Consider the following 19,276-nt stretch of genomic DNA (forward strand, 5'->3'; position numbering starts at 1 on the left):
TTACCCCCCCCCCCCCCCAATGGACCTTGCCGTTGGTGGGGAGGCTTGCGTGCCTCAGCGATACAGATAGCCGTACCATAGGTGCAACCACAACGGAGGAGTATCTGTTGAGCACAACGGAGGGGTATCTGTTGAGCACAATGGAGGGGTATCTGTTGAGAGGCCAGACAAACGTGTGGTTCCTGAAGAGGGGCAGCAGCCTTTTCAGTAGTTGCAAGGGCAACAGTCTGGATGATTGACTGATCTGGCCTTGTAACACTAACCAAAACGGCCTTGCTGTGCTGGTACTGCGAACGGCTGAAAGCAAGGGGAAACTATGGCCGTAATTTTTCCCGAGGGCATGCAGCTTTACTGTATGGTTAAATGATGATGGCGTCCTCTTGGGTAAAATATTCCGGAGGTAAAATAGTCCCCCTTTCGGATCTCTGGGCGGGGACTACTCAAGAGGATGTCAGGAGAAAGAAAACTGGCGTTCTATGGATCGGAGCGTGGAATGTCAGATCCCTTAATCGGGCAGGTAGGTTAGAAAATTTAAAAAGGGAAATAGATAGGTTAAAGTTAGATACAGTGGGAATTAGTGAAGTTCGGTGGCTGGAGGAACAAGACTTCTGGTCAGGTGACTACAGGGTTATAAACACAAAATCAAATAGGGGTAATGCAGGAGTAAGTTTAATAATGAATAGGAAAATAGGAATGCGGGTCAACTACTACAAACAGCATAGTGAACACATTATTGTGGCAAAGATAGATACGAAGCCCACACCTACCACAGTAATACAAGTTTATATGCCAACTAGCTCTGCAGATGACGAAGAAATTGAAGAAATGTATGATGAAATAAAAGAAATTATTCAGATAGTGAAGGGTGACGAAAATTTAATAGTCATGGGTGACTGGAATTCGGTAGTAGGAAAAGGGAGAGAGGGAAATGGATTGGGGCTAAGAAATGAAAGAGGAAGCCGCTTGGTAGAATTTTGCACAGAGCATAAGTTAATCATAGCTAACACTTGGTTCAAGAATCATAAAAGAAGGTTGTATACATGGAAGAATCTTGGAGATAGTAAAAGGTATCAGATAGATTATATAATGGTAAGACAGAGATTCAGGAACCAGGTTTTAAATTGTAAGACATTTCCAGGAGCAGATGTGGACTCTGACCACAATCTATTGGTTATGATCTGTAGATTAAAACTGAAGAAACTGTAAAAAGGTGGGAATTTGAGGAGATGGGACCTGGATAAACTGAAAGAACCAGAGGTTGTACAGAGTTTCTGGGAGAGCATAAGGGAACAATTGACAGAAATGGGGGAAAGAAATACAATAGAAGAAGAATGGGTAGCTCTGAGGGATGAAGTAGTGAAGGCAGCAGAGGATCAAGTAGGTAAAAAGACAAGGGCTAGTAGAAATCGTTGGGTAACAGAAGATATATTGAATTTAATTGATGAAAGGAGAAAATATAAAAATGCAGTAAGTGAAGCAGGCAAAAAGGAATACAAACGTCTCAAAAATGAGATCGACAGGAAGTGCAAAATGGCTAAGCAGGAATGGCTAGAGGACAAATGTAAGGATGTAGAAGCGAGTATCACTAGGTGTAAGATAGATACTGCCTACAGGAAAATTAAAGAGACCTTTGGAGGTAAGAGAACCACTTGCATGAACATCAAGAGCTCAGATGGAAACCCAGCTCTAAGCAAAGAAGGGAAAGCAGAAAGGTGGAAGGAGTATATACAAGGGTGATGTACTTGAGGACAATATTATGGAAATGGAAGAGGATGTAGATGAAGATGAAATGGGAGATACGATACTGCGTGAAGAGTTTGACAGAGCACTGAAAGACCTGAGTCGAAACAAAGCCCCCGGAGTAGACAACATTCCATTAGAACTACTGACGGCCTTGGGAGAGCCTGTCCTGACAAAACTCTACCATCTGGTGAGCAAGATGTATGAAACAGGCGAAATACCCTCAGACTTCAAGAAGAATATAATAATTCCAATCCCAAAGAAAGCAGATTTTGACAGATGTGAAAATTACTAAACTATCAGTTTAATAAGTCACAACTGCAAAATACTAAAATGAATTCTTTACAGACGAATGGAAAAACTGGTAGAAGCCGACCTCGGGGAAGATCAGTTTGGATTCCGTAGAAGTGTTGGAATACATGAGGCAATACTGACCCTACGACTTATCTTAGAAGCTAGATTACCGTAAGGAAGGGCACCCCTACGTTTCTAGCATTTGTAGACGTAGAGAAAGCTTTTGACAATGTTGACTGGAATACTCTCTTTCAAATTCTGAAGGTGGCAGGGGTAAAATACAGGGAGCGAAAGGCTATTTATAATTTGTACAGAAACCAGATGGCAGTTATAAGAGTTGAGGGACATGAAAGGGAAGCAGCGGTTGGGAAGGGAGGGAGACAGGGTTGTAGCCTCTCCCCGATGTTATTCAATCTGTATATTGAGCAAGCAGTGAAGGAAACAAAAGAAAAATTCGTAGCAGGTATTAAAATCCATGGGGAAGAAACAAAAACTTTGAGGTTCGCCGATGACATTGTAATTCTGTCAGAGACAGCAAAGGACTTGGAAGAGCAGTTGAACGGAATGGATAGTGTCTTGAAAGGAGGATATAAGATGAACATCAACAAAAGCAAAACGAGGATAATGGAATGTAGTCGAATTAAGTCGGGTGATGCTGAGGGAATTAGATTAGGAAATGAGACACTTAAAGTAGTTAAGGAGTTTTGCTGTTTGGGGAGCAAAATAACTGATGATGGTCAAAGTAGAGAGGATATAAAATGTAGACTGGCAATGGCAAGGAAAGCGTTTCTGAAGAAGAGAAATTTGTTAACATCCAGTATAGATTTAAATGTCAGGAAGTTGTTTCTGAAAGTATTCGTATGGAGTGTAGCCGTGTATGGAAGTGAAACATGGATGATAAATAGTTTGGACAAGAAGAGAATAGAAGCTTTTGAAATGTGGTGCTACAGAAGAATGCTGAAGATTAGATGGGTAGATCACATAACTAATGAGGAGATATTGAATAGAATTGGGAAGAAGAGGAGGTTGTGGCACAACTTGACTAGAAGAAGGGATCGGTTGGTAGGACATGTTCTGAGGCGTCAAGGGATCACCAATTTAGTATTGGAGGGCAGCGTGGAGGGTAAAAATTGTAGAGGGAGACCAAGAGATGAATTCACTAAGCAGATTCAGAAGGATGTATGTTGCAGTAGGTACTGGGAGATGAAGCAGCTTGCACAGGATAGAGTAGCATGGAGAGCTCCATCAAACCAGTCTCAGGACTGAAGACCACAACAACAAACAACATCCCACTTTACTCTGATGAAATACCTTATTTTTAATTATATTTTACAGGGCAACAACACGACCAGAAAACCATGGTTTGGGCTTGGAACGGCCAGAAGATGTGTCTAAGGGAGATGACGAGTATGACGCTTACAGGAAAAGAATGATGTTAGCATACAGGTTCCGACCTAATCCATTGGTAGGTATATAAACTTGTGGCATAAAAAGTATTTCACTGTGCTATTACAGGCAATGTATTGTGTATACAAAGTTTTAAAGTCGTAAATAGATTTGATATGTCTTGTTGCTGAGAATCCCCAAACACACTCTTAAAAACAATAAACCTTCCCATCCATAAATGCTTAGACAAAATTGTAAATTAAGTTTTACACACAAAAAATGTTGTTATAATGTAGCAGTCACGATTTACAGAACTGAGACAGTGATTTATGTGAATACATGTGTGTGTACGCGAGCGCGTGCGTGCGCGCGCGCGCGTGTGTGTGTGTGTGTGTGTGTGTGTGTGTGTGTGTGTCTTCTGCTTCAGAAGAAGACCTTTTGGCTGAAGACTCAAAGGTATAGCAATCTTTTTTTATGAGAGATTGCATGAAAGATGTAATAAGGCTCCACCGCAAAAGGCAGCACTTTTGGATTGGGAAAGACATTCTTTTGCTTTTAGTGTTGTTGAAGATGGGCTGCAGAGTGGAAGAAAGAAGACATGAGAAGAAACATATACTGGAGTCTCTGCTTTAGTCGAACGATCTCCTATGAAGTCAATTAAATTCAATTCAATCAACACACAAGTGTGCTTCAGAAATTGGTATATTGAGAATGACTGTGCGATATCACATGGAAAAAAGACCGTAAGCCATAAGGTCAGACCTGTTCGACTGATGTTTGTAAACAAGTTACTAGGTACAGAGAGGAATGAGCGCATTTTAACATGCTGTGCTTTGTTGACTCAATTTGCAAATGCAGTGAACCATGCCAAGATTATGTTTACAGATTAATGTGCCTTTTGTTGCAGATCATGTGCTAGAAATAATATCATTTGGGCCAAAGAGAATCCTCATTACACAGTATGGTTGGAAAGGAATTTGCTTCGCATTATGTTATGGGCAGTGATGATATCACTTTTTTAAAGGGACTGTTAATGGCCTAACTTACTTATACGTGTTTCAAACATGGCTAATACTACAGCTTGAGGAAAGGGACCTCACAGAACACATATGGTTGCAGCAAGATGGTGTTCCTCCTCACTACACTCTTTCAGTGCGTGAATTCGTAAATGAACACTTTCCAGGGCGGTGGTTAGGCCATGGTTCATCAGGAAAAGTGGCTCCCTTGAAATGGCCACCAAGAAGGCCTGCCTCACCACACTTGAAAACTCATTATGGGAGTAATTAAGGCACATGTATCTGCACATCATTAAGCTAGAAACAAAGAACTGTGCCATGCTGTTGAGGATGTATTTCGCACCGTAACACTGGACATGCTCAAAATATGTCAGGAAGATCATGGAGGTGTATGGAAATGTGTGTGCAGCATGATGGGGAACATATCAATATGTTGGACGTTTAAGGCATAAGTATGTACTTGTGCTAAAATAGATCAAACCCATTATAGCATTCTATATTAAGAGGTATGCGGACTTTTGCCCACTATGTAGATGGAGACACTTTTTTATTTTTTAGGACCAGCAGCATAATATGTGACTGATAACAACATGATTGTTACAGTAGGTACACCAAATAGCTGCTTATAATAAGTAATATTTATTTTCATTTATGACTGTTTCAGCTTAATCGCCATTTTCAAGTACGTCTACATTGATGTGTCGTCCATATTGCGTCATAAGTAGGCTGTTGTGTAACTGTCACTGCCTTAACGAGATTGTAAATATTGTTAAGATGTTGAAATTAAATGTTAATTACTACATGACAGCAGTTTGACAGTTCCACTATTACAACACTATATGTTTACAGCGTCGTGTAATAGTGGAACTGTCAAAACAGTTGTCATGTAGTAATTAATATTTAATTTCAATATCTTAACAACATTAACGATCTTGTTAAAGCAGTGATAGTTACACAACGGTCCACTATCAACGCAATATGGGTGTCATATCAATGTAGACGTACTTGAAAATGATAACTTAAGCCGAAACAGATTGATTTAAATGAACATAAAGATTACTAATTATAAGCAGCTATTTGGTGTATCTACAGTAACAATCGTGTCATTGACATCTTGGGTTGTCGGGTGTTCTGCCGGATATCAGCGTCGTACTTGCACGATATTTCGGTCACGTAGCTCGTGACCTTCATCAGGTGCGACCTGAGACTGCTCCTCGAGTGGACCTGGTCCAGTATTTATGCCTATGGCCTTCCCCCTCCACCAATGGCTGCAGGCGCTTCCTCTGTGGTCCGCGCCCATTCCCTGCGACCTGCTGGAGCGTTGCTGCTCCGTTTTCCGTCCGCTGCGGTTCTAGGTGTTCCCTCTGCGGTCCGCGCCCACCAAACCCGCTCCTGGGGGTTTCACCTACGGTCTGGGGTACCAAGCGTTCCCCCTGTGGTCTGCGCCCGCTCACCACGACCTGTTGGAGCGTTGCCGCTCCGTTTTTCGTCCGCTGCGGCTCTGGATGTTGCCTGTGCGGTCCGCGCCCACCAGTCCCACTTCTGCATGCTCCATCTTCGGTCTGGTGCACCTGGCAGTCCGTCAGGGGCTCGTTTTCCATCTCCATGTCTCTGGTTCTTGTGTTTGTGTAGTGTTGCAGCTGGCCCCGTTGCTCCTTTAACAATACCAGAGCTGGATCCCAGGCTCTGCTTAGCTGGTACCCTGTGTCACGGTTCATAAGATCGTCAGTCATTTTAATTTCTATCGATTCTCTTATAACACTGTCCCGAAATCTGAGTGTTTGTGCTAGAATCTTGGTATCCTCATACTTCATGGCATGATCTAGTTCTAGACAGTGTTCAGCAATGGCTGACTTAGTCACCTGTCTTAATCTAGTGTGCCTCTGATGTTCTTTGCACCTGATCTCCACAGTTCTTGTCCTACATTGGCCAGACGACAAGAACTGTGGAGATTGAAACCCACATCCTTTCGTCTTTCCCTCTCCTTCCCTCTTTCCTGACGAAGCAACCGTTGGTTGCGAAAGCTTGAATTTTGTGTGCATGTTTGTGTTTGTTTGTGTGTCTATCGACCTGCCAGTACTTTCGATTGGTAAGTCACATCATCTTTGTTTTTAGCTATATTTTTCCCATGTGGAATGTTTCAACAAAGATGATGAGACTTACCAAACAAAAGCGCCGGCAGGTCGATAGACACACAAACACACACAAAATTCAAGCTTTCGCAACAAACGGTTGATTCATCCGGAAAGAGGGAAGGAGAGGGAAAGACGAAAGGATGTGGGTTTTAAGGGAGAGAGTAAGGAGTCATTCCAATCCCGGGAGCGGAAAGACTTACCTTAGGGGGGAAAAAAGGACAGGTATACACTTGCGCGCGCGCGCGCACACACACACACACACACACACACACACACACACACACACACACACATATCCATCCGCACATATGGGGTATGTGGTATATTGGGGTATATATAGAGGGAAACATTCCACGTGGGAAAAATATGTCTAAAAACAAAGATGATGTGACTTACCAAACGAAAGTGCCGGCAGGTTGATACAAACACAAACACACACACAAAATTCAAGCTTTCAGAACCAGCCGTTGCTTCGTCAGCAAAGAGGGAAGGAGAGAGAAAGACGAATTGGGCAGAGGTGTCAGTCGAGGCGGAAGTAAAGAGGCAAAGATGATGTTGAATGACAGGTGAGATATGAGTGTCGGCAACTTGAAATTAGCAGAGATTGAGGCCTGGTGGATAACGGGAAGAGAGGATATATTGAAGGGCAAGTTCCCATCTCCGGAGTTCGGATAGGTTGGTGTTAATGGGAAGTATCCAGATAACCCGGACGGTGTAACACTGTGCCAAGATGTGCTGGCCGTGCACCAAGGCATGTTTAGCCACAGGGTAATCCTCATTACCAACAAACACTGTCTGCCTGTGTCCATTCATGCCAATGGACAGTTTGTTGCTGGTCATTCCCACATAGAATGCGTCACAGTGTAGACAGGTCAGTTGGTAAATCACGTGGGTGCTTTCACACGTGGCTCTGCCTTTGATCGTGTACACCTTCCAGGTTACAGGACTGGAGTAGGTGGTGGTGGGAGGGTGCATGGGACAGGTTTTACACCGGGGGTGGTTACAAGGGTAGGAGCCAGAGGGTAGGGAAGGTGGTTTGGGGATTTCATAGGGATGAACTAAGAGGTTACGAAGGTTAGGTGGACGGCGGAAAGACACTCTTGGTGGAGTGGGGAGGATTTCATGAAGGATGGATCTAATTTCAGGGCAGGATTTGAGGAAGTCGTATCCCTGCTGGAGAGCCACATTCAGAGTCTGATCCAGTCCCGGAACTATCCTGTCACAAGTGGGGCACTTTTGTGGTTCTTCTGTGGGAGGTTCTGGGTTTGAGAGGATGAGGAAGTGGCTCTGGTTATTTGCTTCTGTACCAGGTCGGGAGGGTAGTTGCGGGATGCGAAAGCTGTTGTCAGGTTGTTGGTGTAATGGTTCAGGGATTCCGGACTGGAGCAGATTCGTTTGCCACGAAGACCTAGGCTGTAGGGAAGGGACCGTTTGATGTGGAATGGGTGGCAGCTGTCATAATGGAGGTACTGTTGCTTGTTGGTGGGTTTGATGTGGACGGACGTGTGAAGCTGGCCATTGGACAGGTGGAGGTCAACATCAAGGAAAGTGGCATGGGATTTGGAGTAGGACCAGGTGAATCTGATGGAACCAAAGGAGTTGAGGTTGGAGAGGAAATTCTGGAGTTCTTCTTCACTGTGAGTCCAGATCATGAAGATGTCATCAATAAATCTGTACCAAACTTTGGGTTGGCAGGCTTGGGTAACCAAGAAGGCTTCCTCTAAGCGACCCATGAATAGGTTGGCGTACGAGGGGGCCATCCTGGTATCCATGGCTGTTCCCTTTAATTGTTGGTATGTCTAGCCTTCAAAAGTGAAGAAGTTGTGGGTCAGGATGAAGCTGGCTAAGGTAATGAGGAAAGGGGTTTTAGGTAGGGTGGCAGGTGATCGGCGTGAAAGGAAGTGCTCCATCGCAGCGAGGCCCTGGACGTGCGGGATATTTGTGTATAGGGAAGTGGTATCAATGGTTACAAGGATGGTTTCCGGGGGTAACAGATTGGGTAAGGATTCCAGGCGTTCGTGAAAGTGGTTGGTGTCTTTGATGAAGGATGGGAGACTGCATGTAATGGGTGGAAGGTGTTGATCTATGTAGGCAGAGATACGTTCTGTGGGGGCTTGGTAACCAGCTACAATGGGGCGGCCGGGATGATTGGGTTTGTGAATTTTAGGAAGAAGGTAGAAGGTAGGGGTGCGGGGTGTCGGTGGGGTCAGGAGGTTGATGGAGTCAGGTGAAAGGTTTTGTAGGGGGTCTAAGGTTCTGAGGATTCCTTGAAGCTCCGTCTGGACTTCAGGAATGGGATTACCTTGGCAAACTTTGTATGTGGTGTTGTCTGAAAGCTGACGCGGTCCCTCAGCCACATACTCCCGACGATCAAGTACCACGGTCGTGGAACCCTTGTCCGCCGGAAGAATGACGATGGATCGGTCAGCCTTTAGGTCACGGATAGCCTGGATGTCAGCAGTGGTGATGTTGGGAGCAGGGTTAAGGTTTTTTAAGAAGGATTGAGAGGCAAGGCTGGAAGTCAGAAATTCCTGGAAGGTTTGGAGAGGGTGATTTTGAGGGAAAGGAGGTGGGTCCCGCTGTGACGGAGGATGGAACTGTTCCAGGCAGGGCTCAATTTGGATAGTATCTTGGGGAGTTGGCTCATTACAAGTAGGATTAGGATCATTTTTCTTTGTGGCAAAGTGATATTTCCAGCAGAGAGTACGAGTGTAGGACAGTAAATCTTTGACGAGGGCTGTTTGGTTGAATCTGGGAGTGGGGCTGAAGGTGAGGCCTTTGGATAGGACAGAGGTTTCGGATTGGGAGAGAGGTTTAGGGGAAAGGTTAACTACTGAATTAGGGTGTTGTTCCAGATTGTGTTGATTGGAATTTTGAGGTTTTGGAGGGAGTGGAGCTGGAAGTGGGAGATTGAGTAGATGGGAGAGACTGGGTTTGTGTGCGATGAGAGGAGGTTGAGGTTTGCTGGAAAGGTTGTGAAGGGTGAGTGAGTTACCTTTCTGGAGCTGTGAAACCAGGAGATTGAATAGTTTTTTGAGGTGAAGTGTGGCATGCTGTTCTAATTTGCGGTTGGCCTGTAGGAGGATGCTCTGAACAGCCGGTGTAAATGTGGGAGAGGAAAGATTGAGGACTTTTATTAAGGATAGGAGTTGCTGGGTGTGTTCATTGGCTGAGTTGATGTGTAGGTGAAGGATTAGGTGGGTGAGGGCAATGGATTGTTCAGTTTGGAACTGGTATAGGGACTGATGGAAAGAAGGGTTGCAGCCAGAGATGGGAACTTTAAGTGTGAGGCCTTTGGGGGCAATGCCAAATGTCAGACAAGCCTGAGAAAATAAAATATGCGAGTGTAATCTGGCTAGGGTGAAGGCATGTTTGCGGAGGGAATGTAAATACAGGGTTATTACAAATGATTGAAGCGATTTCACAGCTCTACAATAACTTTATTATTTGAGATATTTTCACAATGCTTTGCACACACATACAAAAACTCAAAAAGTTTTTTTAGGCATTCACAAATGTTCGATATGTGCCCCTTTAGTGATTCGGCAGACATCAAGCCGATAATCAAGTTCCTCCCACACTCGGCGCAGCATGTCCCCATCAATGAGTTCGAAAGCATTGTTGATGCGAGCTCGCAGTTCTGGCACGTTTCTTGGTAGAGGTGGTTTAAACACTGAATCTTTCACATAACCCCACAGAAAGAAATCGCATGGGGTTAAGTCGGGAGAGCGTGGAGGTCATGACATGAATTGCTGATCATGATCTCCACCTCGACCGATCCATCGGTTTTCCAATCTCCTGTTTAAGAAATGCCGAACATCATGATGGAAGTGCGGTGGAGCACCATCCTGTTGAAAGATGAAGTCAGTGCTGTCGGTCTCCAGTCGTGGCATGAGCCAATTTTCTGCGGGCTACGCGTGAAACTTGCCCGCACGCGTTCAACCGTTTCCTCGCTCACTGCAAGCCGACCTGTTGATTTCCCCTTACAGAGGCATCCAGAAGCTTTAAACTGCGCATACCATCGCCGGAATGGAGTTAGCAGTTGGTGGATCTTTGTTGAACTTTGTCCTGAAGTGTCGTTGCACTGTTATGACTGACTGATGTGAGTGCATTTCAAGCACGACATATGCTTTCTTGGCTCCTGTCGCCATTTCATCTCACTGCGCTCTCGAGCGCTCTGACGACAGAAACCTGAAGTGCGGCTTCAGCCGAACAAAACTTTATGAGTTTTCCTACATATCTGTAGTGTGTCTTGACCATATGTCAATGAATGGAGGTACAGTGAATTTATGAAATCGCTTCAATCATTTGTAATAGCCCTGTAAAACTTAATGGAGTCGTAGTGGGGATGTTGTGAGGGTGACATGGTATTAGAAGGTGGAAAGTGTAACATGAGGTTGAAATGAAAATGAAAATAAAAATATATGGGGAGAGATAAAGGTGAACTAGAAAGTAACTGGAGATCTGCTGTGAAAAAAGGCGAAAAAGTGTTGGTTAAAGCTGGGCTATGTTGATCCTGTGGTGAACTTGGGTTGGTAGACAACGATGTGCACAAAGGTTAGGTGGTTGTGTTGCCACCAAAACACGTTAAAGGATGGAGAAATTCGGGAAAATTTCGAAAAAACTGCGTGTAAATGTATTAAAAGGAGTGGTTTTGTGGTGGCAGATTATGAAAATGAGGCTAACAATTGTCTGTCAAAGAAATAATGAAAAAATATATATATATATATATATATGTGGTGTTGTCTGAAAGCTGAAAGACCTGTCCTTTTTTCCCCCTAAGGTAAGTCTTTCCGCTCCCGGGATTGGAATGACTCCTTACCCTCTCCCTTAAAACCCATATCCTTTTGTCTTTCCTTCTCCTTCCCTCTTTCCTGACGAGGCAACCGTTGGTTGCGAAAGCTAGAATTTTGTGTGTATGTTTGTGTATGTTTGTGAGTCTATCGACCTGCCAGTGCTTTTGTTTGGTAAGTCTCATCATCTTTCTTTTTATATATATATATATATATATATATATATATATATATATATAATAGAGGGAAACATTCCACATGGGAAAAATATATTTAAAAAGAAAGATGATGAGACTTACCACACAAAAGCGCTGGCAGGTCGATAGACACACAAACAAACACAAACATACACACAAAAATCTAGCTTTCGCAACCAACGGTTGCCTCGTCAGGAAAGAGGGAAGGAGAAGGAAAGACAAAAGGATATGGGTTTTAAGGGAGAGGGTAAGGAGTCATTCCAATCCCGGGAGCGGAAAGACTTACCTTAGGGGGAAAAAAGGACAGGTATACACTCGCACACACACACATATCCATCCGCATATACACAGACACAAGCAGACATTTTGCTTGTCTGCTTGTGTCTATGTATATGCGGATGGATATGTGTGTGTGTGCGAGTGTATACCTGTCCTTTTTTCCCCCTAAGGTAAGTCTTTCCGCTCCCGGGATTGGAATGACTCCTTACCCTCTCCCTTAAAACCCATATCCTTTTGTCTTTCCTTCTCCTTCCCTCTTTCCTGACGAGGCAACCGTTGGTTGCGAAAGCTTGGATTTTGTGTGTATGTTTGTGTTTGTTTGTGTGTCTGTCGACCTGCCAGCACTTTCATTTGGTAAGTCACATCATCTTTGTTTTTAAATATATTTTTCCTTCGTGGAATGTTTCCTTTTATTATAACCGTATCATATATATATATATATATATATATATATATATATTACAGTACAGTCTATTATTTACCCCATTCCCTTAAATGGCACAACATGCATATATTATATTAATAGATTTATTTATTCCTATTCAAGAATTCATCTATGGTATAGGAGGAGTTGTCAAGGAGATATGATTTCAGTTTATTTTTGAAGCTATTACTGCTGTCTGTCAGACATTTTATTTCATCTGGTAATTTGTCAAAAAATTTTATAGCAGCATATTTTACCCCTTTCTGTGCCAAAGATAGGTTGAGTAAAGAATAGTGTAATTCTTTCTTTTTTTCTGGTATTATAATCATGAATGTCACTGTTGCTTTTAAACTGGTCCATGTTGTTGAGAACAAATTTCATTAGTGAATAAATGTACTGTGAGGCTGTTGTAAGAATTCCCAATCTTTTAAAAAGATACCTACAAGATGTGCAGCTATGAACCTCACACATTATTCTAACCACTTTTTTTGAGCAGTGAATACTTTTTGTCTAAGTGTTGAGTTACCCCAAAAAAAATTATTTCATATGACATCAGAGTGTGAAAGTATGTGCAAAGTTATGTTAACTTACTAATTTCTGTAGCCTCAAAATTATCAATTACTCTGATTGCAAAAGTTGCCGAACCTAGTCGCTTCAGAAGATCCAGTAAGTGTAACCAGGTTTTTGCATTTAAAGGAAACTTCCCCAGCTGCAGTGATAGATCAACTAATGAAAGTTAATGGCGAGAGAGAACAGCCACAAAAATAGGTGTGGTTTTGATTCCAAGAATTTGATAATGCAGAACTGTTGAGCAAGAAGAGCAAAGATCAGGGTGAGAAGCACATTCACCTCAGTTGAAAGTGTGTGCCATGTTGGGGGGTTAATTCAAGCCAGTATTCACATTCATGAGAGGCAGACTGCACATACACGCTCAAGATCTTCGTTGGTTTTGTAATGGATATTGTGCACTATATATTAGACTACTGAAATATTTGTTCTTTTTGGGTACCCCCGGACAAGAATTAAATCAAGTGATTGGTGTTGTGTTAACAGCACTTATACAGTAACAGTTGGAATGTGCTCCATTCCTGGACCATATCATCAAGGGAACAAAATGTGGGTGCGTCATGCAACACATGAGATGATGGAAGCACCAGTGTCATTCCACTCCCACATCCACACTCCACCCCCATCCCCAAATGTGCTGTCAGCCCAATAAAAAGTTCTAGACAACAGTATTTGTGAAGAAAGTTACGGACACACTGGTTTGGGGCACACAGGGTATATGCTGGTTGATTTCCTCATCCCTCAATGCTGTCAGTTATTGCTCCATGCTGGAACAGTTGAAGTAAGCTATTAGGAGGAAATGACAAAGATTGCTTTTGGGGGTATCATGTTGTTGCACAACAACACTCAGCCACAGATGACCTATCTCAATGTATGTTTTGGTCCACCATTTTCAATGGACTGTTTTGTAATGCACTTCATATGGGCTATATCTCACACCAAGCGATTATGATCTCCTCAGACCATTATAGAAGCACCTAACCAGTCTGCACTTCTAAACTGTTGCCAGACTTCTGGAGGTTCCTCGTCCTGGGCCCTATTTTCTTGTATGCCAGTTTCAACTGACCAGTTTACCAGTGAAACAAATGCTTTGACAAACATGGTGATTATATGGGAAAGTAATACGTACCTCTACATTAGTAACTTTATGGACTACTTTGATATCCTGAGTGAAGGACTTGTGACCTTACCTTTTACCGAGTTAAGTGGCACAGTGGTTATCTATCACACTGGACTCACATTCGGGAGTATGTCAGTTCAAACCCACCTCCGGCCATCCTGATTTAGATTTTCCTTAAATCACTTCAGGCAGATGCCGGGATGGTTCCTTTGAAAGAGCACGGCCGACTTCCTTCCCCATCCTTTCCTAATTCCTGGGACCAGTGACCTCAGGGTTTGGTCCCCTCACCCAAACCAACCAACCAACGTACTTTTTGATCACTCTCATGGGTTGTGATGATGCTGGCAGTATTACACACATACATTAAATAGAACAATCTTTATCTCCATTGGAATTAGTGTGTAATTCACCTCCATAGTTTAGTGACCAGTATATTTGACTGCCATGTGGAGCCTTAGGAAACCAGTTGCAGAAAAACTTGAATGGGAAACTGTGGCTGCAAGTTGTAGAAAGCTGAAAAGTCAGGAGATCACTGTGGTGACCCTATTCCCTCCATACTGCATTTGAATGATGATATGTGGCAGAGGATGACATGGCAGCCATTTGGCATTATGTGATCCGATGAATGAAGGAAAAACAAATATGCCACTGAAAGTCTACATACTTTCTTGGACACAAATTTCTTGCAGTTCGGTATAATTGCTCCAAAGTTACAGGATTTTTAAAAGAGCTCCTTTGTCGAACTCTGTTGAATCAGAAGAATAAAGTAAGTAAGTAAGAATAGAGTAATTTCAAATTCCACCCCTGTTTGCTACTGTGCTGTTCCCCCCATAGATGTCAATAGGGCATTTAACCCTAAACATACTTACCTCCTATTCTATCTAGTCCTTGACAAAAACCAAATAAGATCAGTAAGCAAGATCTTGACTGTGAAAAGGATGCTTGATTATTTCCCTTTCACATTTATTTGGTTTGTTTGTAAAATGTAAACTTTCCTAGCCAGAGATGTTACAATTAATATCATGTTCTGAGCTATTATGCCGTGGTTGAATAGATTTCACTTAAAAATCCAGTTTTTTGTCCTCACTTGCGGAGGACATTTTCAAGGGGGAGCGTAGCTTTGTTGAACATACAGTTCACACCCTGGCTCGCCACTGACTAGCCCTCTGCAGATGGGGACAACATGTCAGATTTTAAAGTGAAATCCATTCAATCACGGCATAATAGTCCGGAAAGTTTTATTAATTGTGACTTATTTCGTTTGTTCCTTCATGAATAGGCTATATAAGGACATCGGTTTGTATTGATAACTATACACATTTTACAGTAGACAATGGATATCTGCTATGAAAACATCTTTTCTTAAATGAATTCAGTCACTAAATATTTTGAAGTTGTATGTCACAGTGACCCATTGTCTCATAATGCATGTTATTCTTCTGTTTAAAAAAGGAATTGTCATTCTGAGTTCAACATGCTATCAGTAGATGGTTAAGATGAAATAACGTTAATTGAGAAATAAATTTCATTGGCATCTTTTATTATACGCCTCAGGTAATTTTGTAGTAAATACATGGAAAGGGTAGACTGTTACTCACCACATAGAGGAGACGGTGAGCCACAGGGTGACACAATGTAAATGACTGGTAAAATATTAAGATTTTGGACAAAGTCCTTCTTTTGGAGTTGTGTTGGTCTCCAGTGCCAGAGACAGTGACCATGTGTGAGTGAGTTGTGCCTTTGTGTGTGTGTGTGTGGGGGGGGGGGGGGGGGGGGAAGGGTGCACCACCGCCCCTTCCCCACCCACATACCCACATTAAAACTGTGTTCCGGACCAAGACTCGAATTTGGGACCTTTGCCTTTCGCAGGCACGTGCTTTACCAGGAAGCTTCATATCAAGTTCTTTGTTTGTTAAGGAATGATACCATGTCATTTTTAACACTGAAATGGAACTTAGAATTTCGGCCCATTGATTACAATAAGTAATTTGTGGGTATAAAGTGTGTACTGAAAAGTCTCTAAATTTTGAGTTTTTTACATAATTTTTGATGTAAAATGTGATAGATAATAGTCATAAGATGCTGTGGTAGTGTTTCCTGAATTGTACAATTACTATTTTTCAGAACAATCCAAGGCGGCCATACTACTGAAGACCTGCAACAAAAGTTTTCAAGATGTGTGCCACTGCTTGTACAGTAGACTGTCAAGAGAATTTGTACTTCAGGCTGGGAAATGTGTATGAATTAAGATGCTTTGACCTGCCACTGACGCACATAAAACATCCATGCATCAAGTGGTTAGATTTTTGTATGAACTGTTGAGAAAGCTGTGTTGCTTTGCCTTGTGCTGCAGATATACTTTTTATAACATAAACTCTTTACTGTATTTGAGAGATTTACTTTGTGTACCAATAAATGTCTATTTGTATGCTAGTCATCATAATTGGAAGTTCATGGAAGACTGGAAGAAGCTTGCACATTACATTTCATTATAAGTATCTGTCATGTGTAACTATTTTCCCCACTTGGTTGTATTCTTGTGAATTGCGAGGTTTGTCACAAAATCTGAAAACTTTTTTTTCATGAAGGGGGAAGAAAATCAGTTACATTAATGCATCTGACAATTAATTTTTTTACTGTTTTAAATCTATTTTGGAAATTCTTACTGGTCCTACAATGGGTGAAACTTCTTACCTTCATAAAGTAGTAGCAACCTATTGAACTATCATTTCTTTGTTTTTGTTTAAACAGTTTATAGATTGTCCAACCATTGGTATAACATGTATGAATTTGCTGGCTGTTCACTAAATTGTCATTTTCATATCCAAGTCTATTTTTCATATAAATATTAAGAGTGTGGTGATAACAGTAACAGTGGGCATGAAAAGGTGTTGTGGCTGAAGATCTTTTTTGTGTAAATACTGAAAGGATGATATTTGTGGAAATTGTTTTTGTGGTACTTCTTATTTGCATCAAATTGTGAAGTTATAACCACTAATAAATAAATATTGCATTAGCATTTCCATTTTTTGTTTAATATCTCATATCTCTCTCTCTCTCTCTCTCTCTCTCTCTCTCTCTCTCTGTGTGTGTGTGTGTGTGTGTGTGTGTGTGTGTGTTTGTTTTGCAGTTAAACGTAAAGCTGAAAGTAAAACATGAGATATGCAGATAATGTTGTTGGTATTAGCTGAATGTGCAGATGATTGAGATTTGACCAATAGAAGTACTTTAAAAATATGTTTTCTCTGCAGATTGCACATTGGGCAGGAAAATGGCTTATAATCAGTTCAGGAATACAAAAAATTTGTTGAGAAAACAAAGAATGAATGAAACTGCATTTATCTGCATCATTATCTGCTTGTTAGGCTCAGGTCTCCCCCCCCCCCCCCCACACACACACACACACACACACAAAATAGTTTTGTTTGTTTGTTACATTGAGTTAACTTTCTTCGAAATAAGACCTTGATACTTTAATATACTGCTGCTGCTAACATTTTTTTCCCCAGTCTCCTCCTGCTCTCTGGAATCTGGCAACTTCAGATCCACTCAGACATTCCATTGAAGTTTCTTGGAACACCTCACTCATTCAAAAATTATATCCTTTGCAGATCTGTGTAAGTGTTACAAATCATATAAAAGTAATTCAAATTTTCTAAAATGGCTATTTCCTAAATTACATGTTTGATTATTTACTGATAATTACAAAAAGAGATGATATTCGTTGAAATCATTCATAACACTGCTGAGGCAGGTCATTTATTCCTCTTAGGCTTTATGTTGGAAATCAACTAGTGTAACATCTGTGTAAAGGAATATTTTACAACAAAGAGACAAAATCTTTGAGACCTGCCAACTTTTATGGTTTATCTATAAAATTTACGAAAATTGCAACATTTTATGATTTTGTGGACGAAAATATGAAACAATAACATTCGATAATCGTCAAAATTTGTACAACTGTTTCTTTGGGTGGCTCAAAGGCAAATCTACGATAGTTGATAACTCACTCTTTGATATGATTGGTACTTTTAACCATGTGATGTTTGTGTCATCATTGGAATTGAATTTAAACCAGGGATAACAGTTCCTCCATGTGAATCTTATGTGTCAACAGGCTATGCTCTGCAAATTGTTTGTTCCACTCCATAAGCTTGTTGTGATTTAACCCACATTCTTTGACCGTGTATGGACTAATTACAGTCGGTCCGCATGTGTGTGTGTGTGTGTGTGTGTGTGTGTGTGTGTGTGTTATTTTTCGTTGTTGTTGTTGTTGTTGTTGTTACTACTACTACCATGTGCATTTTCTTTGTTCACGAGTTTGGCATTGTATTTATTTAGTGGCTTACGACTTTGTGTGCTTTGACCTGTTTCAATGAACTGTTTCACTGCCTTGAGACTTTGTTATAAATTTATGCAACATTCAATGATCCAGATTCCTTTCGCTATTTCAGTACATATTGAGACATTTGTTCTCAGGCACAGAGCCCTGATTATGTCACTGTCAACATTTCCAGACTTGGCAAAAAAGGTGTAGATTTTCTTGTCATCTTCCTTCTATCTAACATAACTTATGGGCTTACCGCACTTCACATGATTACTTAAATCGTTTCTTCCACCATGTGGAATATTAACAACACACCTACGTACCATGCAAAAGGCAATTTTTTCTCCCTTTCCAGCTCAACTGCAGCTGTCAGTGCTGAATATCCAACATCTACCATTCCAAAAAGTGCAATCAGACATTTCCCTTGACCTATATATAGGAGATAGGTAAAATATTGTGAACACCTGTACTTTCTTCGGAATGGTTTATTAATAAGGGATTGGATGTCCATTTACCTGCAATACAGCTAAATTTCTTCTTGGAATACTGGCATGTAATAATTGTATAGTCATCAGTGGAGTGTTATGCCACTCTTTGATCAAAACTTCTTCTAACTCTCATATTGACGAGGGAGGCAGAAATCTGCTTCAGAGTCTGTGCTTCAACACAACCCACAGGGGTTTGACAGTGTTCAAATCCGGGGACAGTGGTGGCCAAGGGAGACGCTGCATTTTAGTTGCATGCTCCTCATACCACGGTTGTACTTTCCTGTCTGTGTGAATGGTGCATTATCATCCTGAAATATAGCATCATTATTGGGCATCATCATTTGAGTCGTGGGAAGCATCTGATCACCTAAAATGTTCACATAATCGTTGGCTGTAACAAGGCCTTTGAAAGTAATGGTGGGACCAGCAGAATACCATCATATGGCTGCCAGGACCATCACACTTCCACCTTCATGTTTAACCATTGGAATCAAGGAATCAGGATTGCAG

The 19,276-nt window shown here is 41.7% G+C and overlaps 1 protein-coding gene across 2 annotated transcripts in view; it reads left to right on the forward strand.

The window, feature by feature from the left end:
* LOC126094602 (SURP and G-patch domain-containing protein 1) overlaps nt 1-16,974 on the forward strand; it is a 169,494-nt gene extending 152,520 nt beyond the window's left edge. For both annotated transcript variants that reach the window (XM_049909075.1, XM_049909077.1), the window contains exons 12-13: nt 3,370-3,499; nt 16,076-16,974. In XM_049909075.1, coding sequence (XP_049765032.1) covers nt 3,370-3,499; nt 16,076-16,102 — 157 coding nt within the window. In that variant the 3' untranslated portion in view covers nt 16,103-16,974. The remainder of the gene's footprint in view (nt 1-3,369; nt 3,500-16,075) is intronic.
* Nucleotides 16,975-19,276: the final 2,302 nt, after the last annotated feature.

Source organism: Schistocerca cancellata, chromosome 8 (genome assembly GCF_023864275.1).
Source record: "Schistocerca cancellata isolate TAMUIC-IGC-003103 chromosome 8, iqSchCanc2.1, whole genome shotgun sequence".
Lineage (NCBI taxonomy): Eukaryota > Metazoa > Arthropoda > Insecta > Orthoptera > Acrididae > Schistocerca > Schistocerca cancellata.